Raw genomic sequence first — 26,695 nt, forward strand, 5'->3', positions numbered from 1 at the left:
TTCTCAGGCACGGCCGGCTCGTGGCTGACGGGGCGGCGTGAGGGAGGCGGCGCAGGCGGCGCGCCTCGCCTCGAGTTCGAAGGCGAGTCGGAGGTATCGCCGTGGCCTCCAGGCGGCGGCGGTGGAGGCGGAGGCGGTACCCTGTTACCGCGGGCGTCATTGCCATTGACGGCAGGTGGTGGAGGCGGCGGCGGCGGCGGCGCGTGCGCAGAGGTAGGCGCGGCGGGAGGAGCAGGCGGTGCGGCGCGGTGTGTTGGCTGCGGGGGGTCCTCGTTCTTCTGCTGCGCGTCCTTGAGGAAGTCGACGATGAATTCCTGATTCTCCTTGATAAAGTCGTCCGCCAGCCCATTGTTGCTCAGCTCCTGGCCGTAGTTCTCCCGCCAATGGGGATCAAAGGCCTCGAGAATGGCGAATTCGGAGGACCGCTGGCCATTGGCATGTCCGAGCGAGGGAAGGCTAGAATGTGAAGGCGCGAGGGGCGCGGGCGGCGGCAGGTGGTTGCGAGGCGACTCGGGCGGTGTTGGGGCGGCAGCGTGTCGGTGGCTGCCGAAGAGGCCCAGGATGCCGTGGCGATGGGAGCTCTGCTGAGCGGAACCGCCGAAAGGGGTTGAGCGGGTGGCCCTGCTGGCATTCTTTTCCCTGTCGTCCATCTTCTTCTTGAACTGCTTGGCCTCCTTCTCGTCGACGAAGGAGAGGCCGGCGAGACAGTCTTCGGTTTCAAAGGTGTGAAAGTAGGTTCGGTCCTGGTTGTAGATCCACGTGTCGAAGATCTCCTGGTCCCAAATGACACCTCGGCTGGCAGGCTGGAAGAGAAAAAGAAGGAACGTGGTCAGCGGGCGCATCTCAAGATTGGGAAAGAGCTTCACGCACAGAAACATCGACCAGCTTCAGCCAGTACGTGTTGCCGACGAGGTCATTGGACAGCACAATGGCACCCTGGAGGCCTGTGTTGTTCCATCTCGTCCTGTCCGGGTAGGCGACGTAGAGGCGGGCGACGGCGACGGCCTGGATCTTGTTGGTCTGCTTGGGGACATGGCGTTTGACCGTGTCCTTGTCGTCGTCGTTGAGGATGGACGGCATGTTGGGTGGGTTGGCCCGAGAAGGCGGAACTCGATCGCAGCGATTCGGGGGATGGACCGCAGCGATTCGGGGGATGGACCGCAGCGATTCGAGGGGAGATGGACGAGATTGGGTTGACTTTGTGATGGCGGACCGCTCAGAGGGGGGGTGGGACGGCCAACGTTGTCGTCATGGGAGGTTTGTGGGCGAGGGGTGGTGGTCGTGTGCGGTTTGCGTCGTACGTACGCAGGAGAGGAGCGACGACGCAGTGGAAGGGCGCTTGCGTTTGTGGTGATTTTCGGTGGGTGGGTGGCGGCTGCTTTGCTTCTCCTCACGCGCGGCTGCAGTGCAGTGCCTCGAGTTTCCTTGGTCCAAGGTGCCCTGCCTACGATCTGGCGCTGGGGTTGGGTGCGTGCTGAAGAGGTAGCAAATTGGAAGGCAAAGGAGGAGAGGGCGAGAGGATGAGGTAAGGCAAGGCAAGGCAACGAGGTTGAGGTGAGTGAGGGTGAGGTACCAAGACCCAAGGTAACGGAAGGTGGTGGTGTTCGAACGGAGCCGATTCGTTGAGCCCAGCCCTGCCAATAGTCTACTTGTCGGGTACCAGCTGGCCAAGGGACGAGCCAAAGAAGAGGCCGCCTGGCGGTACCTCAGGCCTTTGTCGCCGCCGGGTTCCCGCGACGGCCGTTGTCCGTTGGAGAAAGGGGGGGGTAAGGCCGAGCGTTCAGGTCGCAGCGCTCGGAGGGTTTCGTTTCGTTGACTCTTTTCGCCTCTGAATATTCTTTTGTGCGTTTTCGATGCGAGCAGACAATGAACGGCCAACGAAGGCAACGAGAGATGAGGTTGACCAAATGGGAATCAGAACGATGTCTCGCGCGCGGCTGGGCCGGAACCCCGAATGATGGCGAAGGAGATGGAAGGACAGGGTTCTTTCTGTCAGTGGCTACCTACCTACCTACCTACCTACCTACCTACCTACCTACCTACCTACCTACCTACCTACCTACCTGGGTAGCCTGTGGAATGCGTGCCCTGGCAGTCTGCTACTGAGACCGCGCTGCCAGGCCCCCTGCCCCCCGGCATCTTGGGCGCGCACAGCGCAAGTGCAGGGCGCAGATAGGCAGCTGTCGGTGGGTTCATTCTAGCCACATTCCGCAGCGAACATGGGCCGTCAGCCACCCTTCTAGAAAACGGAGCCGCTGTCTAGTCTGTCTCCTGTCACTGTCCGACGTACGCTGTCCACCGCCTGCTACTTGCCCTGCTGGCTGCTGGCTGCTGGCTGCTGCCTGTTGCCAGTGTCGTAGGTACCTTAGGCCCCTCGAGACTCGGATTCGTCATCGTGCGTCGCCCGGGCTCGGCTTCGTCTTCGCATCCACCAGCGTAGGTACCTGTAGGAACGGTACCTACCTACCTAGGTATGGCACGCAACACAGACCAGTGCAAGGATCCATCACCCCATCCTCGTAAACGTGATTATTATTCGCCTGTATCCTATCCTGCCCGCCGCGCGAATCCCATATCATACAGTCATTACACAAAGAAGCCGCCCCCCTCCATGCGACATGCCCCAAAACTCGCATCCTGGGACGGCATTTACTTGTTCAGCTCGGCGGCCTTGGCGCGGCGCTCCTCCTTGGTGCCCTCCTCCTGGGCGCTAAAGTCCTTGGGCACTGCGGGGCCGGGCGCCGCCTGGTGGGCGGCCGTCTTGGGGTCGAAGCTGCTGGCGCCCTCCTTCTTGTCGTCGATGGGCTGCGTGCTGAACTGCTTCTCCTGCTCCTGTGTATGTGTGCGGGTCAGCGGGTGGGCGGGGCTGTATGGGAAGCGAAGGGGGAAGGGGTTCAGGGAGAGAGGAAGAGAGGAAGAGAGAGGCAACGGGGTGGAGGGGGAAGGGCAACGCACGTCCTTGCTCGTGTTGTTGATGATGTTCTTGATCTTCTCCATTTTGTCGGTATTGACGGTATTGACGGGTGTATGTGTGTGTGTGTGTGTGGATGGATGGTAACTTGATGTGAGGTTGGACTGGATGCTCTTCTGAGTTGGAAGTCCAAAAAGGCAGGAGAGTGATGCGTTTTAAGTACCTACGGCTCAGAAGGCACATGGCACAAGGCCGCTGGCCAGAGCCCGAGGTGACAACACGAGGCAGGTGGCTTGTCGCGGCTCCTCGAGGCTTGAAGCCGCTGATGACGTCGTTTGTCAGAGGGTCAGACACGACTAGCTCGGCCACAAGTCAGGCTGTACCGGCGGCTGCGTAACGACCTACATGGAATCACTGAGAGTGCAGAGGGAGTGAGACGCGGGGCCCCCCTCCTTTCTGTCTACGTCTTCTTCTTCTTCTTCTTCTTCTTCTTCTTCTTCTTCCACCCCGCCCCCCTCCTCCCGTAGCACAATGACATGGCTCTGTATGCCCTCTGTTGGCACCGTGTCCAAGGATGAGCCCTTCCCTTCTCTCCGGCCATCTCCTCTCGCATCTGATGGGATTCTCTCGCGTCCGATAGGATACCCCCGTCTCGCACCCGCCCGCCTTGGCCACGCCACGCCATGTCATGGTCCCTAGCGCGCCATCTTTTTTGCCCATCTTGTTACACCTCGTGCTGGCCATCGCTGAATCCACTGATCTGCCAAACCTCCCACGCCATGTTACGTCAGGGCGCGAGGGGTAAGGGTAGAGGGAGGGGGAGCGGAGGGGTCCCTCTTCACTCTCTCAAAGCCAACAACATCGTCGGCAACATTGGACCATGTTCATCACACATCACGATTCCTGGTCGTAACGACGTCCCATGGCCCCCTACGCCCATGTTTGCATGTTGAGTTCTCCGGCTTCGGTGCCGGCTTTTGGCGGCCTCCTCGTCGCATCCTTGCCTCTTTCCCAACTCTGCCTCAGACAGCACACACATCTACTTGTACATCCTTGACCCCAACCTTGGGCAGTCACGGCGTTTCTCCATAGACTGGAGCTTTTCGCCGTCTGGGTCCGAAAAATTGCTTACCCTCCGCCCCTAAGTGACGCCGTTTCCTATGCAAATGCAGATACTGAACAACTCGCAAACCAGTCAACAAACCACCCAACGACACGCGCCCCTACTCTCGTCTCGGCGGTCTCCTCTCAATGAACATGCCGTTGCCCTTGGGCTTCTTTTTCCGTGGCGGGCCCTGTCCCGGGTTCTGTCCCTGACTCTGCGCAACACGTTAGAACAATGAAACAGAACCACGTGCAAATCGCCTTCTCAAGTCTCACCCTCTGCTGGATCTGGTTCACTCGGTTCAGACCCGTCGTCGGCGCGGACGGCCCAGATGTCGCTCCAGTCGAAGCCGTCGGAACAGCAGGAGGCCGTTCGGGAGCCACGAGACCCAGTGCTGCCATCGCTGATGGATCCACCGTCGTCTTCGGCTTCGTGTCGCGACCTTCCCAGTGCTCCCCGCGCGGGTTCCTGTGCGCCTTGGGCCCCGTCGGCGCCGCTCTCGTGTCCCCGTGCCGGTGGTGCGCCCGATCGTTGCTGCTGCTCGCCATCTGCCATGCTGTCGTTAGATCCTCTCGTGCTGCGTCTCCTTTGTCTCTTTGGTAAACGTACCCTCTTGACGTTGGGATGGCCGAGCCCATCTCCATCTCTCGGCCGCTTCTTTGAGTCGGGCGCCGACGTCTGAATCTGTGGAGCGCCCCCCGGCCGTGGAGGAGCCGATGTCTGAATCTGTGGAGGGGCATCAGGGCGCGCCGCCCTGGCCTGAGCGTCGCCTCGCCCGTGGCTGTGATCTGTCTGGGCTCTTGGGCCCGTCGGTGGCGGACCATCTCTGGAAGGCACTTCGCGATACTCCGCGTTCGGCAGCGCCGGCCGCAACGTGTGGCTGGGCTTCTGGAGCATCGATAGGACATCGCCCTGCGTGTAGAGGTTGCGTTGCTTTGCATTGTCGATGAGCTTGGCCCAGAACTCGCCCTGCATCAGTGCGCGCGAGTCTCCGAGAATCCATAGAGAGGACTTGGCACGCGTCAGACCAACGTTCATGCGTCTAATGTCCTTCATGAATCCGATACCACCTGTTGGACTGGCTCGCACACAGGAGAAGATGATGATCTCGCACTCTCGGCCCTGGAACGCGTCCGTCGTGTTGAACTCGATATCGTTGGTGATCTGATCACCGTATTCCATGGCGAATCGGTTGCGCAGCTCGAAAAGCTGGGCTTTGTAAGGTGTGATGATGCCAATCTTGCCGGCGATGTTGCCGTCGCGACCAAAGTCGGTGCGGAACCGCGAGTAAATTTGCATGGCCACCTTCAGCTCAGCCAGGTTCACAAGTGATTGGCCCTTGTGGCCCCTCTCCTGTGTGCCCTGAACATCAAAGAAGCGGTAGGGGCCGAGAAGAGGGCTCGCATGCCACGCCTGCCGTCGTAAACCGGCCATGTTCGGACCGTCCACCAACTTGGCTTCGTAGAATTCTTGACTGGGGAAGTAGCTGATCTCCGGGTGCATGCGGTACTGCGTATCAAGCATGTGGATGTATTCGGGGTGGTTGCGCTGCATGCGAACGAAGAGACTCTGGTCGTAACCAAACCTGGCAGCCGACTGTGACAATACTGTGGGCGGGAGCTGCTTGGGATCTCCGACAAGGATGCACTTGGTGCAACCGTACTTGAGAGGGATGAGGGCGCTGAGCTCAACACACTGCGCAGCTTCATCGATGATGACAGTCTCAAAGTCAACACTCAGGTTCTTGAACATTTCATGGCCGGAACCACTCAATGTGGCGCACAGCACCTGGGCCGAGTCGAGAATCTCCTGCTGTACCTGCTTCCTCTTGATCTCCACCTCACGAGAGATGGTCTGTCCGCTTTCTTTGTCGGCATCGATTTGCGTACCGATGCGGAACTGTTCACGCTTCAGGGTATCGAATTGTCGCTGAAGCGTCATTTCGAGCTCACGGTCAGTGCCTCGGGCTGCCTCGAGGGCGGGTCGAAGCTCGTTCACCTTATCTCTGATTCCTGCGGCATCAGAATGCAACTTGTCGCGAGCAGTCTTGAGCTTCTCTGCCGTGTTGTCGCCCTCGAGCCGCTTCTTGACCAGTTCGTCCAGGGTCACGTCCCTGACAGCTGCGTTGATGGCGTCACTCCGGCCCAGACGCAAGACGTTAATCTTGTGATCGTTGCCCGACATGGTCCGGATGCCCTGCTTGAGACGCAGAACCAGTTCGTCCACAGCAGCGTTACTAGGCGCGCACACCAGAATCTTCTTCTTCTGGCCTGCTGCCTGAGTGGCGCCGCCCGTCGCGAGTCGGACGCCGCCAGACTGCGGAATGTTGCCAGTCATGAGAGCACCCACCATGGCTACGATGGTTTTCGTTTTGCCCGTACCAGGGGGGCCTTGGATAAGCGTGAAGCCGTCATTGTCACGAGCTCCGAGAATGGCCTTGGCCTGCCCAGGATTGAGTGTGTAGTTTGTCAAGACTTGGGTGACAAGCTCGTCGCTGTACTTCAAGACCGGCGATGGCTCGGCCTTGAGGACCTCGTCCATCAGGTCATAGTACTTCAAACTCTCTAGAGCAGCATACTCGCGCTCGATCGTGGTCATGTTCGTGATCTTAGCAGCATAGAGCTCAGCGCTGATGTGGAGGTTGCCCTGCAGCGGGTTGTTCCGCATGTTCAGACGGTACGTGACCTCGAGCATATCTTTTTTGTAGGCAGTCTTCCAGATGCGTGCTAGAGCATGTGGTTCGTTGGGGTCGCTGAGGGGGTTGGATGATTGAGAGAGCAAGATAATGTCGCCCTCGGACAAGCCGCGTTCCTTGTTCTCAAGCTTTGGCATACTTGCGGTGACTTCGAGAAACCTGTCGATGCTCATGCGCGAGGCAATCTTGATGCCAAACGGTTTTGATGTTGCTTCATCCTTGGACGTAACGAAAGAGCGCCAAGCCTCGGAGACCAGCAACTTCCAAAACGTCTGCTTGTAAGCCTCAGGATGCGGGTATGTATCGGCAACCCGAGCGCATTTCTCCAGCGTCGGAGGGTCGTTACCCTCGAAGAAGATATCCCACTCGAGAATGGCCTGGTGGAGCTGGTCCATGGGAGGAATCAAACGCGCACGCATATCCTTGGCCGAGCGAACAATGCGCTGCTTCTTGACCGGCCCTCGGGTCTTTTCCAGCAAGATCTGCTCTTGACGCCGTGTCGCTTCGTCTTTGGCTTTCTGGCCAAGCTGGCCCTTGTTGATGAGAGCCTTGACGTCCTCGTCCTCAGAGTCATCGGAAGACTCGTCGTCATCACTGTCCACCATGATCTCGTTCTTTGATGGAGCGTGATCCTTGCCAATGACACCAGACAGACCCTTGATTTCAGGCCCTCGCAAAGCTTGGGCCTTGGCGATGGCTTCAGCATCTCTCTTTGCCTTGTCGGCCTTGGCGGCTTTTCGGGATTCGATGAGGGCTTTGGTTGAGCTGGGATCGATTTTGGCCTTGAGGGGCAGCGGTTTGGGCTTGGCCATAGCCGATTGTCGGGCAGAAATCTTGTCTAGCAGGGAGCGGTTCTTGTCGACAGAGCTGCTAAGTGAGAGGACGTCATCCTTGTTGGACCTGGACCTGGGAACCGCAGAGCTTGACCCAGAAGATCCAGACTTTGACCATGCATCCAGCGACGTCTGCTTCTTCTTGATGGCAGCAGAAGCTGGCTGTATAGAAATGACCTCGACGTCGTCTTCTTCTTCTTCTTCCCCCAGAGCCTTGAGGAGCTCGGCCCGTTGCTGGCTTGTTGCGTTCGAAGGGGTAATGTATCGGCCATCGGGTCCTTTAGTGCAAACATTGTGAATGAAATCCCTCGAGCTCTGCGGAATCTCGTGGTCGTTCTCCCGCAGTCTGACGAGCAGCCTGACGACAACCTGCACAGTAGTGGCTACCAGGGTCGGGTCGCGCAGTCGAACCATGTTGACGATAGGCGTCAGTCTTTCTGTCGGTTCTTTCAACAGCCTATGCATGCCTGACGGCGTGTTGCCAGATAGCGTGGCTGCCTGTTGGTTTCTTTGCTCCTTTTGCTGGAGGGCTGAGGCAATCAGACCACACTGCGCCATCAGGTCGTCGGCGTGCTCGATGCTGTTGCGGCAAAAGTCTTTGATCTTGTCCACCTCGACAAAGTGGGACCAATGGGCTGTCGTGTCGAACGCCTTTTCGAGATACTTCCACTGAGCCGACCACCACGTCGAAAGTGCAACTTCTTCGCCCAGCTCTAGCACACGGGATCGAAGAATGCCGGAGGTCGGGTCACACAAAGCATTGAGCACATTGCGGCTTGTCGTGATGATGGGCACAGCAGGGCCCCAGGTCAGTACTTTTGACTCATGGATTTGCAAAAGACCGTAGTTGAGAGATGCCAATGTGACCTCGAGACGCTGGTGTAGAAGCTCGAGCAAGGCATCCGAGTGCGAGAATACTCCCGTTATAGTCTTCACCAGCTCTTTGCTCGAGTCTCGAAGCTCATCCTCGCCATGGAGGTTCAGAGCAAGGACAGGTCGGATCGTTTGTGCCTTGTATAGGAGGAGCTCGAGGTCTTCCTTGCTATAGTCACACAATCTTTGCATGATCCTGCCACAAACAGCAGCCGTCTTGATGGTTGCATCACCGAGCTGAACCCTGACCTTGTCGAGAGAGTTGGGTTTCTTCCTCTTTGGCAAGAATCTACTCAGGCTAATAAGTGGACCCATTGCCAGGACCATGTTTTGCGCAAGTGGCAGGTTGCTACTCCTGAGACTGTCCATGAAGGCTTCCCATAAGGCAGGAGAATCACGAGAGACTGTCATCTGCAGATTGGCCGGGCGAACTTCTTCAGGTTTATCGGCGTTGATGAAATCTTGCTCTTCGCGGCGCAGTTCTTGGTGCTCGGCAGCTGTGGCCTTGGCGTCTAGTGTCAGCGCTGCCTTGACAACGCTCATGGCTGCCTTGTGTACGCCGAGAGTGTCGAAAGCCTGGCTTTTCCTGTTGAGGGCGTCATTGATAAGGTCCTTGTAGGACAAGGTGACATTGAGGGTCGCGTTCACATAGAGTGACATTGACCCGTTGATAAGATTGACCGACGGGTTCACGAACGACTGCAAAACATGCGCAAGAGCATCCAGCCCAGCACGAATACAGGCTGCCTTGCCTTGATCGCCGAGAGTGTCATTCTGCAGCTCGCGTCTAAACAAGAGCCGAAGCAGCTGTTCGCAAGCGTCGCTCATCTCGCTGATCTTGAGCGAGCGAATCCAGGCATCGATCCAAGATATGGCAGCACACTCAATCCTATCGCCTACTTGATTTGACGTGCCGTCCCCGGAGTGGATGGTATACGCCACCGACTGTGCAAGGAGAGTCCTGATCAAAGGGGTTCTGAAAATTTGCTCAACGACAACGATGGGTCGTGCGTCGTTGATGGTGTCGCGGATGAGCTGAGGGGCCGTCTTGATAATGGTCGACATGGCCTGGAGCGTGAAGAGCAGGATCGCCTCCGAGTTACAGTGGATATGGTTGAAGAGCAACTCGACCACCCGGGGGGCTGGATCAAGGCTACGGATGCCACGGAGCATCAGTTCTCCATCGAGCGTCTTCAGGATGTAGTTCATGCCTTCCCAGAACCGCTGGATTTCTGGGAGAGACTCCTTCATGCTGATGTCCCACGTTGCTGCCGCATCGAGCACAGGTATGATATGGTCATGGACTGCCCAGTCGAATTTATCTTGGGTCAGGGATAGTGGCTGCAATCGCTCCCAAGAGCTGACAGCGAATCGGTGGCGCGTCGGCTCCTTATCGAAGAGGAACCACGTCATGGCAGGGAGCACAACATTCTCGCCCATCTTGAGGGGCTTCTTGGGCTGAAGCCGCTCAAAGACCTTCTGGAAAGATGCGCGTCGGGCCGGATCACTAAGGTAGGCCATGCAACAGAGCGTCTCGTAGATAGTGAGCAGCAACAGACCGACCTGGTCCTTGAGGTCGCTCTTTTGGAAGGCACGCCCTTCCGTGGTCTCGACCGTGTCAATTATCTCGACAGCCCAGCCAATGCCCCTGTTGAGTCGATCGAAATCGTATCTGTGCAAACAGTCCTCGACTTGCTGAGCAAGGCTATCGTCCCATTCACTGCGAGCAAGTCAGTCAGCTGAAGAAGCTGGGTAGGTAGAGAGGGAGAGCACAGCGAAGGGCAGCAACGTTGGAAGACTCACACAGCATATTTACGGATGAACTTCTTGCGGTTCATGTGCCAATTCAGCACACACTTGTCGCATGTGTGCATGTAGGTCGCCATGCGATCAGTCCAGTCGGACAGCCATACGCCGGCCTTGTCCTTGCCGTATGCCATGAGAAGGCTTGTCCAATAAACGATTTCAATCCTATCCTGGCCATCTTGTATCCTTTTCTTCTTGTCGTCCGCGGAAAGCGTGTCGCTGGCGGCGGGGTCATCGTAGTCCTCCTCATCGTCATCGTCGACTTTGGGGCAGAGAAGGTGCGCTTCCTCTGGTATCTTCTGAAATTTCTTGTACCAGTGCTCCAGCAAGTCTTCGACCTTGCCGTGTTCCATTTTTATCGTCGGACTTGGGGCTGGGGCATATCGTCGAGTGTCGTCGGAGGTGTCGTCAGCCAAGCTTGATTTGGGGGCATTTGCTTCCTGTTCGGAACAAGCAGGTGAATCGAGAGAGCGTTGTTGATCTGAAGGGAAACAGAAGGTGCGATTAGTTACAGGTCGGCTAAGATCGATCCCAAAGGCCGTCGACGAAGGTAGCGCGAAGGTCAGAAGCTCCCACTAGATGTGGCATGTGTGAAGACTTGCGAGGTATGCCTTGCAGTGGAGATGGCAAGACCAGATTGTAGACAGGCCCAAGCCGCGATAGAGACCCAGTGACCGACAAAAAAAAAAGAAGATAGAGCTTCCAGTCTTGTCTTGCCCTGGAGATCGACCCGTGGTGACCGTGGCTGTGAATCGTTGCTTTGTCGGCCAGCTCTAGTGGCAAGGCAGAAAAATGTAAGGAGCCGCCCCGATCCAATCCAGTAGCCGTGACGACACGCGGGTCGCGAGTGGATGACCCAAAGATCAATTAAAGGTCCCGCGTCTAGCGTGAGTGACCCTTGTGCAGGCAGAAAGGAGGACCTTGACCCACCAAGACAAACCTAGTTCCCCTGCTCCCTTGAAAGCTTACGGGCGCGCACTGCATCACAGGCTCAATCGTCACTTTAATGGGGAATTATTCTTGCCAGCAAGTCGATCCCAGTAACAATAATGACCACCTATCCCGAGATGTGCTTCCTGTGCTTCCTGAGGCTCTAAAATGCGCCGCCGTGTGCTTGAAAAGTAAAGCTCTTCTTCAGTGTCTCTGCAGTCATGCTTCTCGAGTCTCTCCGTCTTCTTTCTGTCCTTGCTCCGCCTCATCCTCTCCGACTTCGCGGTCAAGCGATTTTTGTTCAGAGCTCGCCTTTGTCTTCGTCGCCTGCCGCTTTGTCTTGCGCTTGTCAAATCGATCCAGCAACGCCTCGAGCGGACATGTCACATTGTCCCAGTCTGCCGTTCCCTCAACGGTGACGCTCCGGCATCGTCCACACTCTTTTCCATGACGGATAAAGAGTTGATGAAGTCCGTACTTCAGCCTATCTGGAATCCGGACCTCTCCGTGCATGTACGTGTCATCCCGCGATGCCTTTGGGGGAACCCATTTCAACCACTTGCAGAACCGCCAGACGTGCGTGTCTACGGCGAAGCTCGGCTGTTGGAGGCAGAAGAGGATCAGACAGGAGGACGTCTTGACGCCGATGCCAGGGTACTTGGTGAACTCCAGCATAGCTTCGTCAGAAGTAAGGCCCCGTACATGGTCGAGCGTCAGGATCCCACTCTCCATCTTATTCACCTGGTGGTCTTTCTGGCCCTGCGTGAGATTTTGAGCACCAAGTATTTCAGCCGTCTCCCCCGTCTCCCTCTCTTTGACGTAGGCTGCGAGCCTGACCTGGTTATCTCGGTGAACCATGTCGAGGATACTCTTGATGTCTCTTCCCTTCGTCGGTCCCAATCCGGCTCGTTTGACGGCGTCCACCACCTCTGATTCTTCCGACAATCGGACTTTGTCCCACGCGATGCTGCCCGCCCCGATGCTGTCGGCGTCCCACTGCCCGTACTTTGCAGTGACATCTTGAATGGCCAGATTGGCGTTCTGCATTGACGTGTGGCCGCTGATGAGAGTTCTGATTAGGGCATCCACGATATCCGGTACCTCGCCGCACCCTGCTACTGATGTAGATGGGGCAGGGATTTTTTCGGGGGCGGTAAACGCTCCATGCAGCTCGGTCAAGATTCTGTGCACCTCTACACAGTCCTCGGGAGATGGGGCTGGCCAGTCTGGAAAGGGTGTCTGACCAGGCTTAAGTCCGTAAGGGTTCTCCTTGGTCCGCCTGGGGGTTCGCTCGCTTTTTTTGTTCGAAGTTTTCTTGAAATCGACACTCTCGGCACTAACGGGAATCCTCAAGTCCTCAGGGGTGTTGTTCGTGATGGACCAGCCAGCAGGGTCTTCATGGCTCTTGGGGCGCGGGTGCAAAACCCGAGCGGACTCCGCTACAGGCAAGGCGGTTGTGGACGAGAAACACGTCTCGCCCAACGTTTGCTCTGGAATCTCGTCGGTGGATGCGCATCCGGTGACATTCTTTTCGGGACCACTCGTGGAAACAAGCCCAGAAATCCCGTCAGGAAGGTTCAGAGCAATAGTTGGTGGCCCTGATGTTTGACTTTTGGGCGCCTGGCTCAGTCCCAGACCATGCGGGAGCTCGTTGATAGGTAAGCCTTTCTTCAAGTCAAGATCTGTTCTGGTTCGCTTGGCTGGTCGTTCTTCCTGTAGCTTTGCATTGCCCAGGCCAACGTTTGCAGTACGCTTGGTCGTTCCGAAGATCGATGTGATCTTTGGGCTTGCCTGATTTTGAGCCAGCAAAGACGCATCGGCCGCTCGTTTTCTAGCTCCTCTGGTCTGCATGGCGTTTGTGATCTCTTCACTGGATGGTTCTGAGAGGCTGGAAGATGAGACGGCTCTTGCTCAAGGTCAACGAAAAGAAAACAGAGTTGGTAAAGCCCACACAGGGGTGCTGTCGCGAGAAGGTCCTTAGGGTTATAAATTGCTTTGAGAGCACAAGAAATCTCCTTAAGGTGTCAAAAAAATTGGACGTTGGTGTAAGGGGCGTTCTTCGGCAATCATGGTTTTCCAGACACTACTGGGAGGCAAGACGCAACGACGAGACTTGTGTGCTGGGCTTGTGCTTGTTCATATCACTTGGACGAGATTGGCACGAAATACAAGAAACTTCAACAGACTGAAGCTTGGGACGAAGGTTTTGACATTCGATCAAAAGCTCGGTACCTTGTCGGAAGGGGCAATGGGAGGCAGACATCAAGGGAAGGAACTTCCCCATGCACCTCCCCTACCTTGTGTCATATGCCCCTCGCGCCTTCTCAACATTCTCATACAATGACTAAATGCCCGTAGATTCCCCGTTCAGGGATGTGCACCGCGGCTTCGATGAAGCCTCCTGGCTGGCTTCATGCCCACGTGGGCCTTTTCAAAGTGACGGCAAGACGGTGATGGTGCCAAACAACTTGCCCCAGCTCAAGACCTAGAGCTACCTTACCGGGACAACTATGGACTGGCAAGATGCTACACACCTCTCTCTGTCAACAACATTGTCATTGTTTGACCTGCATGCGCGGCCGTGAACACGCTTCCATACTTGCTTTCGGATCTTCTCTACCAAATGAGGTTTGCGAGTTCAGCAGACCTACCATGGATGAACACCCGACCTTTGAGGGTGTTGCGGCATATCGGTTTATACGACTCCTTTTCGACGACTTTGCCAAGTCTCACAAGACCAAAAGAATAGCAACCCCAGTGGCGAGTTGCCTGGCTCTTCTTGAAGTTGGAATTCATTGTCTATGCTCTATGTTTTGTTTGTTCAGACTGTTCGTCGGCTTAATGTGTTCTCGCTTTCTCAAGTGCGCACATCGTTATAGCTAACCCTTGACTGCCTTGTCTCTGTTATATGCAGAGGTCTTCCCGACCCTCAGAATCAGTCTCTCAGCTCACGGTTCTTTGTTGGCTTTATTTGTCCTTGACCATGGGTATTGTGACGCCCGAAAACAACCTGAGTTGCGGGCTCAACCTTTGATCCATGCCGCTTAGTTCCCCATCATCTTTGCATGAAGGCGGAGACAGACCCAGCTCAGGTAGCCAGCCAGATATCACAGACTAGGACGTCACGAATATTCTTCACGCAGACCTATTGCTCCGCAAATACACGAGTTCTTTCCACTTACATGAGTTTTCGTCCGGAAGTTACTTGCTTCGAAGACTTTGGTTCCTTCTCGGAATTTTCGACACTTGCCACAAACCTGCTGTCTTACTGTCCGTCCTCTACATCGCCATTTGCAAAGTTGATCACTCCGTGGAGTGGGCGACATTGTAGAATGACTTCCCCCTACGGGATCTCTGGCAGAAATGCTTTTGACCCCATCGAGATCCCCGACGATGATGATCCTGTCTTGCCCGAAGACCAGAGACGCATGAATATCGCACAGCAGGTTCGCAATTACTTACTACACAGGGAGCACCAGGAAGAAGATGGAACTGCTTTCAATGCTTCGTCAGAAGATGATCAAGAAGACGATATTGTGGCAGAACTGAGAGAGGTGATCGACCTCACGGGAGACAGGCCCGAACCGATACCTCGGTACCAAGGTAGCTACAGCACTCACGCTGCGCAACCATCACCGAAGAAGCGTCATCAGAGCGTTTATTTTGAAGGCAAAAAAGTCAAGGTCAACTTCGTCTACGAGCTAAACGACACACAGGGACACCAGTTTGCCCTTGGCTTCATCCGAGTCACAGAAATCTGGGAGGACGCCCTGGACAAGACTTTCCATGTTCATGGAATACCGTATACGCGCAACCGTGTTCTACACGGTAAGCTATCACGCAAGCTCAACGAGGTCTGTATGGTTTTCGAAGTGTACCAAAACGACCAACGGCCGCTGCAAGAGCAGGCCTGCATCAAGGTGCCCATTTCTAGTCTTGGTGGCCCGCGTCGACTTCACGTCACCAACGCGCCCTACCCTCTCCATCGCTGGGACCCCAAGGCCTTCCGGTCGAAGGACGAAGTCGAAGTCTCTGGGCCCCTTGTGTGCCGCTGGAAGGCCATCTACGAATACCTTGATGATCAACCCCGAAGGAAGCCCCTCTCGCCACGCAGTTTCAAGATCATTCGCATCAGAGCCGAGGATGTGACAGAGCCCGAGTTCAGGTACAGCGACGAAGCGCTGCGCCGAGACTGGCGCGGCGAAACTGTTCGTGGCGGCAACTACCAAGCACCGCGAGGACCTGTTCAGGCTGGAACAGTGAACCGAGCTCCCAATCAGCGATATACCCTCTTCGATGCCTTTTGCGGCGCAGGAGGTGTATCCCGCGGCGCCGAGCGCTCAGGGTTGCACGTTCGGTATGCTGTAGACGTGTGGGACAAGGCTTGCAGCAGTATGCGTATGAACTTCCCCGACGCAGAGGTATTCGAGACCGATATACACGGCTTTGTCACGTCGACAGATGGAAGAGTCATAACCGCCGACGTTGTCCATCTGTCACCTCCTTGTCAGTTTTGGTCACCTGCACACACGGTCAACGGTCCGCAAGATGACGCCAATATCGCTGCACTGTTTGCCTGCCGAGCTATCATTGAAAAGGTGCGTCCCCGGATCTTCACTCTGGAGCAGACTTTTGGCATCATGCGCGAGCGATTCGCAGATTCGTTCAACTGCCTCATATCTGGTTTCACGGATCACAACTATTCGGTCGAATGGAAGGTCATTGAGTGTGAATACTACGGTCTACCCCAACACCGCCGGCGCCTGATCATGATCGGAGCAGGGCCCGGTGAAGTGATGCCTCCGTGGCCGGCCATCACGCACGCGAGGGGCGGCCAAGGCGGGCTGAAGCCGTTCAACACGATCCGCAAGGCTCTCCGACCGATCGCGCAGGTGCGCAACGACCCTCATCACAGGCCCAGGCCTTGTCCACCGTCGAGGGACTCGGTTGTCAGCGACCCCGACGATATTCTCAGACGCTGCATGACGACGAGTGGAGGTCAAAATCGGCACTTCGATAACACTCGGACGTACACGAATCGCGAGTTTGCCTGCCTTCAGGGGTTCCCGATTTGGCATCAATTCACCAGGACATGTGCTCGCCGGCAGATCGGCAACGCGTTCCCCCCTTGCGTTGTCCAAGTCTTCTACGAGGCGATACAGAAGCATCTGTACCAGGTAGACGGCTTCACTGGGAACCCCCGACCTGTGCTCCCTGTTATTCCGAGAGACATCATCAGCCTGGTCGACGAAGGTGAGGATGAAGACGATAGCGCCGTGGAAGACCCGCCCAGTTACAGGGCCTCTGCCAACTTCCGTCCCGCTCGCATTAACCGCAGGGATGCCGTTGACATAGCTGGTCAAGAAGATTCCTTTGGTCTGCGTCCAAGTGCGACCCCAAGGCGGCGAACTGCCCTTGTGAACGTTGATCTCGCGACCTCCACACACTTGCGGCCGCGGTCTCAGCCGACCCCAGCCCCTTTGGCTTCGTCGCAGCTTGACTTTGAGTCTCGGACACAGCAACGTCGGGAGCCTAACGGGGCATTTGACAGCTTGACACTGATGTCACGCGACGTCCGTCGGGACCTCAGCGTCATGGAAGCCACGTCTTCTCAAGTCCGTCGCTTTGACGATCCCGCCCCTCCTACGTATCCCACAGCTCCGATGCGACCCCGCGTGGACTATCAGCAGCAGTTTCCCCATCCTTACGACGAAAGCATGTCACAGTCTCGTTATGGCGCCAACAGTCGGACCATGGGCAACCAAGCCAGCGTAGCAGGGCCGTCACAGCCCATGCATGACAGGCTGCGCTTCCTAGCCCCCAGCCAGAGGCTACTGCGCGGCTCGTTTACAGACATTGCTCTCGATTCTTGGGGCTTGCCTCCCGTTGGCTCTTTCCGCGAGCGGCACGACGCCAGTGACCTACCAGCTGGATCGTCTCCGCTGTCGCGCACTGCCTCGTTATCGGGCACACCGAGGCGAGGTGCCATGCAAGCCGAGTACGGTAGTCACGGTTTGCGAGACGACGATCAGGATCAGGATATCATCATTTTAGACTGACAAGAAGTGGAGGAAGAGACTGGGGTGAATGGTAGAGAAAGGACTGCAGGGCGTGAGAGGGAAGGAGAACAGAGCGGTTACCGGTCGCCCATGGTGTGATCATCAATGGAGAGAGGGAGACTATGTGTTGCTTGCCGTCTCTATGAGACTTGAGAGGCACCGGTCATGGCTTAGATTTGCAAAACGAAGAGAACTGTGGGTTGGATGGACGTCGCCGAAGACGGAGTCGAGCAACTGGCTTGGATGCACTGGCTTTATTGCGTCAGATTCAACGATCGACAGACTGCTGGCGTTCGCCTCGGGAATACACACCATCACAATCAAGCTTGCCGTGTCATTCGTGTGAGGCACAGACTCTAGAGACCGCAAGGGCTCACTGCATTTCTTTTCAGCAATATGTACGTTGACCGTCATCTATGTACCCTACAAAGAAACCCCCTCCCCATTCCATGCACCTCACTCGGCCGGGCCGACGCCGCGACCCAGGAACTCACCTCACGCCAAGACACTCTGATCAATCCAGGCAATGTTCCCAGGCACGCCGTCCTCGGTGAGGAAGACGTCAACGGGCCTCTTGTACGGCGCAAACGCGGCGTCGTCGAGCACGCGCGTGACGTTGCCATTGGCCGCGAGGGCCGTGACGTTCCAGCCGGGCCCGCGGTCCTCGTGCACGGCCATGAAGGTGAGGTCGGAGACGCGCGGGTCGGTGGCGCCCCAGCGGATGTAGCCGGCGGGCAGGATGCTGGGGTCGAGGTACGTGTCGCTGAAGACGGAGCGGTGCTGGGCGTTCCAGGGGCGGCCGAGCGGGCAGCGGCCGAGGAGGGTCGGGGCGATGGAGGCGTTGGCGGCGAGGACCTGGCTGTCGTCGGCAATGTAGACGCCGTACTTGTTGGGGAAGGTCGTGTTGGTGCCCTTCCAGGCGGTGATGCCGCCGCCGCAGTTGCGCAGCGACAGCGTCGAGTGGGCGACCCAGGCGGTGCCGAAGCCGTAGAGGAAGTCGGTCTGGCCGGCGATGACGTTGTCGTGGAAGTAGGCGTTTCCGAGCTTGCCGACGTAGAGCTGTGGTGTTGTGAGTAAGCAAGTGGTCTTTGCCAGTCTGTACGTTCGGGCGAGCTATAACAGAGGAGAAAGACTTACTGTGTCCTGGTAGCTGTAGAGGCCGCACGAGTAGAAGCCGGCATTGGCACGGCTCACGCCGACGGCATGGGCAGGGCCGTTGGCGCGAGGGAACTCGTCGTTGCGAAAGTCGATGTTGTAGGCGCGGAAGTCGACGTTGCCGAACGGCGTGCCTTCGGGCACGGCGAAGCCCGTCGGGCCGGCGCCGGTGAGGGTGGCGTTGAGGGTGGGGCCGACGCTCAAGACGCTGGTGAAGGCGTTATCGGGGAAGCGGGCCTGGTAGTTGGCGGCATTGTGCCAGACTTGGACCTCGTTCTGCGGCGCCGGCGACGAGAGGTCCGTGGCGAGGTCGGCGTAGAGGCGGCCCTCGTGGGGGCTGTCGGACATGCCGAGCAGCGTCAGGGCGCCATGGCGGGTGACGTTGAGCTGCTCGGTGTAGTTGCCGGGGGCGATGAGGATGACGGCCGGCACGTCCGTGTCAGGCAGCGAGTCGATGGCGGCCTGGATCGAGCTGAAGTGGGCGCGCTTGGACCTGGGGCTGACGAAGATGGTGTTCGGCGGGCACCCGTCGAGGGGATGGCACGTCTTGCGCTGGCACTCGGCATATGTCGTCGCGGGCTTGACAGTCGGGGCCACGTCGTCTGACCTCGTGTCGAGAGGTGCCGCGAGACCCAGACGCAGGCCTGGCAGCAGAGCCGCGACGAGGGCGAGAGTCTTCATGATGATGGCTTGGTCTGTCGTGGCTGACGATTCGGAGAGGTTCCTTCGCTCACAATGGCACTGCTCGACCGGACGGCTTCGAAGAAAAGTCTTGGCGCTCGATCAAGTTTATATGGTCTTTGCCGTGCCTCGCCAAATCTCCCACGATGTGTCTTGAAATAGTCGAGCTTCGTCATCTCGTTCATGGAGGCGCTCCCCAGGCGCGGCTCATCGGCAGCTGGCGACTTGGTGATCCCGGACGGACAAGGAGAAGCACGTCTGCTTTTCCGGACGTTCGGCAGGCAGCACATGGGCGTGGCGACGTCGACATGGGCGTGGCAGCGACACAAGGGACAATGGCAGAGGGCGAGCTGGTGCTTGCTCCCCCGCGTTCCAACGCAATGCGACGATCGGCGGGCATGAGTCGCATGTTGGTTAGTGTCATGTGGGCGTGGAACGAAATGACAATGTACGTGTCCCAATTGACGCAAACCTCCGCGCAACGGGGTCCCTTGCGGTGCTTGTGGTGCTCGTGGTATTTGCCGTCTTGCGGAGGCCGTCGTCGAAATACTTCCACGAGTGAGACGGCGTGGTTGCGGCTCCGAACCCACGCCGTCCCGGAACTCGGCACAGTAGGCTGCCAAGGTTACAGAGAGAGCTTCGTCTCCAGCTCACCCAGACTCCAGGAGACTCAGACTCCAGGAAAGTAAGACTCCCCCAACTCCTCCTGGCCCCCGCGATCATGGTCCCCCGCATCTCGGTGCCCCGGGCGCTCGCGCGGAGAAGTTGTTGTGATCCCTGTTCTCTCTGTTGGCATCCCCTTGCTACCGACAAGACTTCCCTCCCCTGCATCATGCCGTTTAAACCCTCGACCGACATGGCCAATTAAGCTTGACCCAACGACCCCCCCCGCAGGAGATAGTCCAGATTCCCCAAAGGGTTGGGGGGGTCCAGTTGCCCGCCTCTCTTCTCTGACTGGAGCTTGAGCTATTTGTGCTGTTCCTGTTCAATGTTGTTTCTGTCCTGCTGCTGTAGGGGTACTCCAACTGCTGCCACCAAGACGCTGCTGCTCCTGTCGGTGCTGACACCATATCTAAATCCAATTAGCCTGAATCGCAGCTGCCCCTGCATCTGCTATCTAGGTAAAGAGCCCTCGTGAAGAGGTCCGCGGACAGGAGAAGGACACCAGCCTCGTCCGAGGTGGAGGACATGAGGCCGCGCCACCTCGCAAGTATGTTCAACCGATGCTTTGCTTGCCTTGCTGGCGGGTCCCTGTCTCCCCGCTCGTCACCATGTTCACCTACGGACGGAAGAATTTCTGGTATCCTGGTGGATCAACCTTCTGAACTCCTCCCGCGTCTTCCTCGAGCGCGGTTCGGTATCGTTCACCTACCACCAGCCGGCCCAACGGGACCCCTCCGCCATCCCTGAAATGGAGGTCAAGGGGGGGGACCCGCCAAACCCATGCGAGGTTCCCATGGGATTGCCTTAAGAGGCAACAAGCGGCCTTGGCATTCGGGATTCACCTTGACTTCTGCAGACTCTGGCGACTGGAGTGAGGGAAAGCTGAGCATGCTCCAGGGGAGAACCAGACCGACAGGCGTGTGTGTGTGAGCGCGCACACACACGTACCTGCGCATATGCAGGACGAGGGACCATGTTCGAGCGGAAGCTTTTCCGACCCTCTGTCGATGACGGTTCGGGAGAGGTATAAGAAGCTCGCGATCCTCTCTCGATACGACCCTGGCAGAAGACAGAAACGGCAGCAGAGGCAGCACAGCAAGCAGAAGCAACTGGTTCTCCGAGTAAGAGGCAGAAGACGGAGAGCAGAAAGAAATCAACCATGCGCTCCTTTGTGTCCCTCGCCCTCGCGGCACTCGCGTCGACAGCGGCCGCGCGTGACTACATCGAGCGACCGCACGCCGAGGCGCACCCGCTGAAGCCCTACAAGGCGTTCCCCGCGTCGACGCCGCGCACCAAGACGTGCTTCGTCAAGCCCAGCTGCACCGAGGGCCGCGACGACTCGAAAAAGATCCTCGCGGCGTTCGAGGCGTGCAACGACGGCGGCACCGTCGTGCTCGACCGCGAGTACACCATCTGCGAGCCCCTCGACCTCCGCTTCCTCCGCCACGTCGACGTCGCCCTCACGGGCACGGTCCGGTTCTGCGACGACATTGACTACTGGCTGCCGCGCACCTTCAAGTACCAGTTCCAGGGCGCCTCGACCTGGTGGGTGTTTGGCGGCGAGGACGTGCACATCTACGGCGCCGGCGTCGGCACGCTCGACGGCAACGGCCAGGCCTGGTACGACCGCTTCGCCACCAACAAGACGCTGCAGCGGCCCATCCTCTTCGTCACCGACGGCCTCCGCGGCGGCTCCGTGACGGGCCTCAAGCTGCGCAACTCGCCCAACTGGCACAACCTCATCGCCAACTCGTCCGACGTGCTCATCTCGGACATTGACATCTTCGCCCGCTCCTCGTCCGCCAACGAGGCCAAGAACCTCGACGGCTGGGACACGTACCGGTCCGACAACATTGTCATCCAAAACTCGTACCTCGACCACGACGACGACTGCGTCTCCTTCAAGCCCAACAGCACAAACGTCATCGTCCAGGGCCTCACCTGCAACTCGTCGCACGGCATCTCCGTCGGCTCGCTGGGCCAGTACCCCGAGTTCTTCGACATTGTCGAGAACCTGTACATCTACAACACGTCCATGTCCAACGCCGTCGACGGCGCCCGCCTCAAGGTCTGGCCCGGCTCCGAGACGGATTTCCAGCCGGGCCTCGGCGGCGGCGGCGGCGCCGGCTACGTCCGCAACGTGACCTACGAGCGCTTCCACTCGCGCAACAACGACGCCGCCATCCGCATCGACCAGTGCTACGGCGAGAAGAACGCCACGCGCTGCGCCGAGTTCCCCTCCCTCATGCGCATCACCGACGTCGTCTTCAAGGACTTTACCGGCACCGTCTCCAAGCGCTACGACCCCCGCGCCGGCGCCCTCATCTGCTCCACGCCCGACACGTGCGACAACATTCGCGCCTGGGACATTGACCTCAAGACCCCGTCCGGCAAGGCCCCCGAGTGGCAGTGCCGCAACGTCGAAGAGTCGCTGCTGCAGCTCGGCGGCAAGGGCTGCATTCCGGGCTGAGCGCCGCCAGGCCTCGAGCAAAGGCGATGCGATGCGATGCGATGGAAAAAAGAGGCCCGGCGGCCTCGTCCCACCATGTATATAGATCGAGCGGTTAATGATCATACGCACCAGACTCTCCGCCTCTCGCCTGCTGTGCATGTCTCGCCCTGTATCCCAATCAGCAGTCTGTTCCGACACGGCCGCGGCTTCAGTCATGATCAACGTTGCATAGTGTGTGTGGTCCAGGGCAAATCGAGTCACAAGCGCGGGGGGGTTTTGGTATTTTGGTCTTTTTGCTGACTTGACACGCATCCAGACGTCCTGTGACATTTTGACGGCACCCCGTACGCCGAAGGACTGAATGGTTGAGACTGCCTTTTTATCTTTCCCCCGTACGACCCATCCCTCGTGTCGAACAACCTAAGCAGACCCCTGTACCCGAAATTCCTTCCTCGAAAAAAAAGAAGCACATAAAACAGCAGCGTAGCTAGAAGACCCAAACGTCGTGCGAAAGAGCCTAAGACGCCATGTACGTGGCGGGATCGACGCCATCCTTAGGGAACTCACTAGAAAGAACACAGAGTCAGTATACCAGAAACCCAGCGTTGCACGGCGCAAGTGGGGGGCGAAACATACGGAAGAGCGACCTCAAAGCGCTTCTCAATCGCGGCCAGCACCTCCTTGTCGCCGTCAGTGCTGACAAAGGAGATGGCGAGACCCTTGGTACCGAAACGACCGGCACGACCGACGCGGTGGAGGTACGAATCAGCGTCACCGGGCAGATCGTAGTTGATGGCCAGGTTGATACGCTCGATATCGATACCACGTCCAAAGACGTCCGTGGCGACACAGATGCGCTTGTTGAAGTCCTTGAACTCCTTGTAGCGGCGAATACGCTCCTCCTGCGACACGCCCGAGTGCACGGCGATCGAGGGGAAGTTGCACTCGCGCAACAGCTTGTCGAGCTCGGTGGCGCGCAGCGTGCTCTTGACGAAGATGATGACCTGGTTGAACTGCAGGTCGTCAAGGAGCTCGTTGAGCTTGCGGTTCTTCTCACGCTCCTCCAGCTTGATGTAGTACTGCTGAAGACCGTGGAGGGTGAGCTTCGTGTCCTCATCGACATAGTGCTCGGTCGGATTCTGCATGAACTTCTTGCAGATGGGCTTGACCTCGTCGGAAAGAGTGGCCGAGAACATCATGACCTGCTTCTGGGTGGGCGTGGCCCGGAAGATCTCCTGTACGTCCCTACGCATGTCTGGTCCGTGTCAGTAGAACTCTTTGCCGTGTCCCGCAACAGCCAGACTTACCAATCTGGTCGAGCATCTTGTCGCACTCGTCGAGAACGAAGATCCTGACGCTGCCGAGGCGAAGCACCTTGTCGCGGACGAGGGCGTTCAGACGACCGGGGGTGCCAACAATGATATGAGGGCAGGTGTCCTTGTTCTTGATCGTCTCAACATCTTTCTGGATGGGAGTACCACCGTAGAAGACGCCCGTCTTGATATCGGGCATGTACTTGCTGAAGCGGTTGTACTCGTTGCGGATCTGGAAGGCCAGCTCACGAGTGTGGCACATGACGAGGACGGAGACCTCGCCAGCGACGGGCTCGACCTGCTGGAGGGTCGTCAGGACGAAGACGGCCGTCTTTCCGAGACCAGACTTGGCCTGGCAGATGATGTCACCACCGAGGAGAGCCTGGGGGATGCAGGTTTGCTGGACTGTTCGATCGACCGACGTTAGATAGGATTCCAAGAGTGAACGGAAGGACGATGAGCAGGTCGAAAGGTCCGTCCATCAGCGCGGAAAGAGCCATGTGTCTTGCCGTGTCGTTTGCCAAAAGAAATGCGTTGCCGCGTCTGCCATTTCCTCCTTGGGTGCCGCCCCCAAATGGCCCCGAATCGATGTATCAATTTTTCGTGACATGAAGAAGAACCAAGTCGCACAGGAGGTTCGCCGCCTCTGCACGACCGACCTGACTGAGGCTGGCGTGCGAGTCGGCGTGGCGGGTTCTTCTCGAGCTCTCGACGCGCGATGCGGGAGACTGTCTGGCAAAAAAAGCCCTGACAGGTGTCTGCGCCCTTGGGGTCACAGAGACGACGTTGGCCGCCTCAGTCCCCAAGGCGGCGACAATGACGACCATGCTCTCTGGACAGAAACGGACGGGACCACTTCCATATACTGAAGTGCCGTGTCCGTGGAGGCTTGTTCATTTGGCTTATTTCGATGATCCGGCAAGACGGAATGGATGGCTTGAAATCGATGGACTTGGCTTCGCGCGATGGACGGACGTTTTGACGGGGAGGGGGTGATGATGAGATGGACGGGTTAGGGTATGGACTCATGACTGACCCTCCGAGGGATGCTCGAAGCCGCAATCACCGATGGCACGAAGGAGTTCGGGCTTCAGCAGAAAGTCGCGGAAACCGGTGGCGTGAATGCCGACGTAGCTGCCCTTCTTGTCGACACTGTTACCAGTGGCAGCGGCATCGGCGGCGCCCTTCTTGCCGTTGGAGGCGGCGGCGGTCTCATTTGTCTGGAGCTCCTCATCGGAGTAGTCGATGAGATCCTCTTCCTGCTGGCCTGACATGTTGGCGGTGTTATGAAGCGGGAACTGTAGATGCGTGTTGGGATGGGCCCGATGTGGTACGGATCGATCAGGAGCGGAGCCTGGTCGAGAGCGGTGATGCAACTAGGCGTTGATAAGAAATGAAGAAGCTCTGCTGCAACACGACGAAAAGTGCTGGCTGATTGTTGGAGATGGAGGGGTGAAAGGTCGATGGAGGGCAACGGTGTAGGGACGCGTTGCGATGGGGTCCGGTTGAGTGGAGGGAGGAAGCTGATGCGGCAAGGTGGGCGAGGCAGTTGCACGGTCAAAAGCTTTCCTGGGCGAGCTGGGCTGAACGCGATCACGTGATGCTGTGCTCTTTGTCTGATTGGGGACTAGCGCCATGCTTGGGGAGCAAAGGCAAAGGCAAGGAAGGAGCGCCCAGGAGCGTTTCGCCACGTTTAGGGAGGCGCTGACTCATCTTTTCTTCTGAACCCTGTGGCTTTCTCTATGGTTCACTTAACTGAAGATCACTTATTGAATAATCAGCTACACCATCGCAGACAGTACGAGACAGTACGATAACGACAGGCCAACAAGCAGGGGCGTCGATCGGGCGAAGAGAAACTCGAAATGGCAAAGGCTAAGAAGAAGCCGAGTGAGAACGTCCAGAACAGACAGCAGTACACCCGCATCAACTACCTCCACCAAGCGGCCGCCTATCTTGCAGTACAGAATGCTGCACAGACGAGTGTTCGAGGATCCGACAAGCACAGTCCATCAGCTGTGATAGAAGACGCGCTGAAATCCGGACATGAGAATGTGGCACGTCGATTAGTCGCCGATATAAGTGCCGTCTCTAAGAAAGTGGTCATCAGACCAACGCCCGCCATGAGGAGAACCGTGTGCAAAGCCTGCGATGCGTTTCTCATCGAAGGCCACAGTTGCACGACGACGATTGAGAATCTGAGCAAGCAGGGGAGGAAACCATGGGCCGACATCATGGTCATGACGTGCCACACATGCGGCCACGCCAAGAGGTTTCCAGTCGACTGTCCGAGGCAGAAACGGCGGACATTGAGGGGGGATGCATCCCTCGATGGCCATGTGCAAGATGCCGGCTGAGCCGAGTCTTGTTGTCTGATAGAAGAGCACACAACACCTCAGTCTCTGAGATGGCCACCTTACATGATGGCACTCCGACTGGACAAGACGGACGCCGTGGAGCCTCCATGGATATTTCCGTGCGCATCGATCACGACGAATGACGTCCCCTCTAGCCGTAGCCAGCGCCGTCGTTGGTTGCCCTGTCCTCTTGGGCTTACTGAAGCATGCGACACATCCGCGCGGCTGGAAGGGGACTGAGACCAACAGGCAGGCAGGCAGAGATGTCTTCAGCACATTTAGTCAATAGCCAGGGTTGCCCTGTGATATACGGCCAGAGCCGTCACACGTCCACATCTACACGCCGAAGAGAAAAGAGGACTATAGCCATTACAATGATACCTATTTCTCATTGCACGAAGAACCATCTGCTCTGCCCAGAGGGCCGTCGTCCTTCTCTCGTGACCCATGTTCATAATTCATTCTACAAGCCGAGTCATCCCTCGACTCCGCTTCCAACTCCAGCAGCCGCCTAAGAAAATCAAACGAAGAAGAGAAACGGATCATCGCTGCTGACCTCCCTGTTCCCGGTTGATCGCCTCCTCCCCGAGCACCTTGCTCGCCGCCATGAACAGGCCGCCGTGCCAGCTGCCGAGCCCTCGCATGCTCTCCGCCTGCACGCTCGTCATGCGCACGAGGTTGTCCGTGTCAGCCAAGTTGGCGGAAAGTTGTGCGAGCTGCGCGTGGAGGTGCGTCTGCCACCAAGTTGTCAGCCTGGGTGGGAGTTGTTCCATCAACAAATCTCGGCGCGTGCCACCCCTCCGGACTCCGGGGCGTCCCCGGGGGGGGGGGGGGGGGAAAGGGGATGGGATGGGGTTGGGAA

General features: G+C 57.6%; 8 protein-coding genes across 8 annotated transcripts; 2 read left to right on the forward strand and 6 right to left on the reverse strand.

Moving 5' to 3' along the window:
* Nucleotides 1–11: 11 nt before the first annotated feature.
* On the reverse strand, nt 12–1,080 carry D7B24_004086 (uncharacterized protein; the record flags this gene model as incomplete). Its single annotated transcript, XM_028638262.1, has 2 exons — nt 12–803; nt 871–1,080. Coding segments are annotated over 2 exons (1,002 nt in total), but the record flags the coding sequence as incomplete, so codon positions are not given.
* Nucleotides 1,081–2,649: 1,569 nt separating this feature from the next.
* D7B24_004087 (uncharacterized protein) lies at nt 2,650–2,997 on the reverse strand (the record flags this gene model as incomplete). Its single annotated transcript, XM_028638263.1, has 2 exons — nt 2,650–2,832; nt 2,956–2,997. 2 exons carry the CDS (start codon nt 2,995–2,997, stop codon nt 2,650–2,652), a joined length of 225 nt encoding a protein of 74 aa, XP_028490374.1.
* An 8,375-nt stretch (nt 2,998–11,372) lies between these two features.
* Nucleotides 11,373–13,004, reverse strand: D7B24_004088 (uncharacterized protein; the record flags this gene model as incomplete). Its single annotated transcript, XM_028638264.1, has 1 exon — nt 11,373–13,004. The coding sequence occupies one exon, from the start codon at nt 13,002–13,004 to the stop codon at nt 11,373–11,375; it is 1,632 nt and encodes a 543-aa protein (XP_028490375.1).
* A 1,481-nt stretch (nt 13,005–14,485) lies between these two features.
* On the forward strand, nt 14,486–17,212 carry D7B24_004089 (uncharacterized protein; the record flags this gene model as incomplete). Its single annotated transcript, XM_028638265.1, has 1 exon — nt 14,486–17,212. One exon carries the CDS (start codon nt 14,486–14,488, stop codon nt 17,210–17,212), a length of 2,727 nt encoding a protein of 908 aa, XP_028490376.1.
* A 495-nt stretch (nt 17,213–17,707) lies between these two features.
* Nucleotides 17,708–19,048, reverse strand: D7B24_004090 (uncharacterized protein; the record flags this gene model as incomplete). Its single annotated transcript, XM_028638266.1, has 2 exons — nt 17,708–18,271; nt 18,350–19,048. The coding sequence occupies 2 exons, from the start codon at nt 19,046–19,048 to the stop codon at nt 17,708–17,710; spliced, it is 1,263 nt and encodes a 420-aa protein (XP_028490377.1).
* Nucleotides 19,049–20,870: 1,822 nt separating this feature from the next.
* On the forward strand, nt 20,871–22,181 carry PGAX2 (Exopolygalacturonase X-2; the record flags this gene model as incomplete). The annotated part of the gene is made up of 1 exon (XM_028638267.1): nt 20,871–22,181. The coding sequence occupies one exon, from the start codon at nt 20,871–20,873 to the stop codon at nt 22,179–22,181; it is 1,311 nt and encodes a 436-aa protein (XP_028490378.1).
* Nucleotides 22,182–22,680: 499 nt separating this feature from the next.
* SUB2_2 (Suppressor of the cold-sensitive snRNP biogenesis mutant brr1-1) lies at nt 22,681–24,750 on the reverse strand (the record flags this gene model as incomplete). Its single annotated transcript, XM_028638268.1, has 4 exons — nt 22,681–22,729; nt 22,800–23,418; nt 23,471–23,881; nt 24,513–24,750. 4 exons carry the CDS (start codon nt 24,748–24,750, stop codon nt 22,681–22,683), a joined length of 1,317 nt encoding a protein of 438 aa, XP_028490379.1.
* Nucleotides 24,751–26,375: 1,625 nt separating this feature from the next.
* On the reverse strand, nt 26,376–26,567 carry D7B24_004093 (uncharacterized protein; the record flags this gene model as incomplete). Its single annotated transcript, XM_028638269.1, has 1 exon — nt 26,376–26,567. A coding segment is annotated over one exon (192 nt), but the record flags the coding sequence as incomplete, so codon positions are not given.
* Between the last annotated feature and the right edge of the window lie 128 nt (nt 26,568–26,695).

Source organism: Verticillium nonalfalfae (genome assembly GCF_003724135.2).
Source record: "Verticillium nonalfalfae strain VnAa140/NRRL 66861 chromosome Unknown scaffold_227, whole genome shotgun sequence".
Taxonomy (NCBI): domain Eukaryota; kingdom Fungi; phylum Ascomycota; class Sordariomycetes; order Glomerellales; family Plectosphaerellaceae; genus Verticillium; species Verticillium nonalfalfae.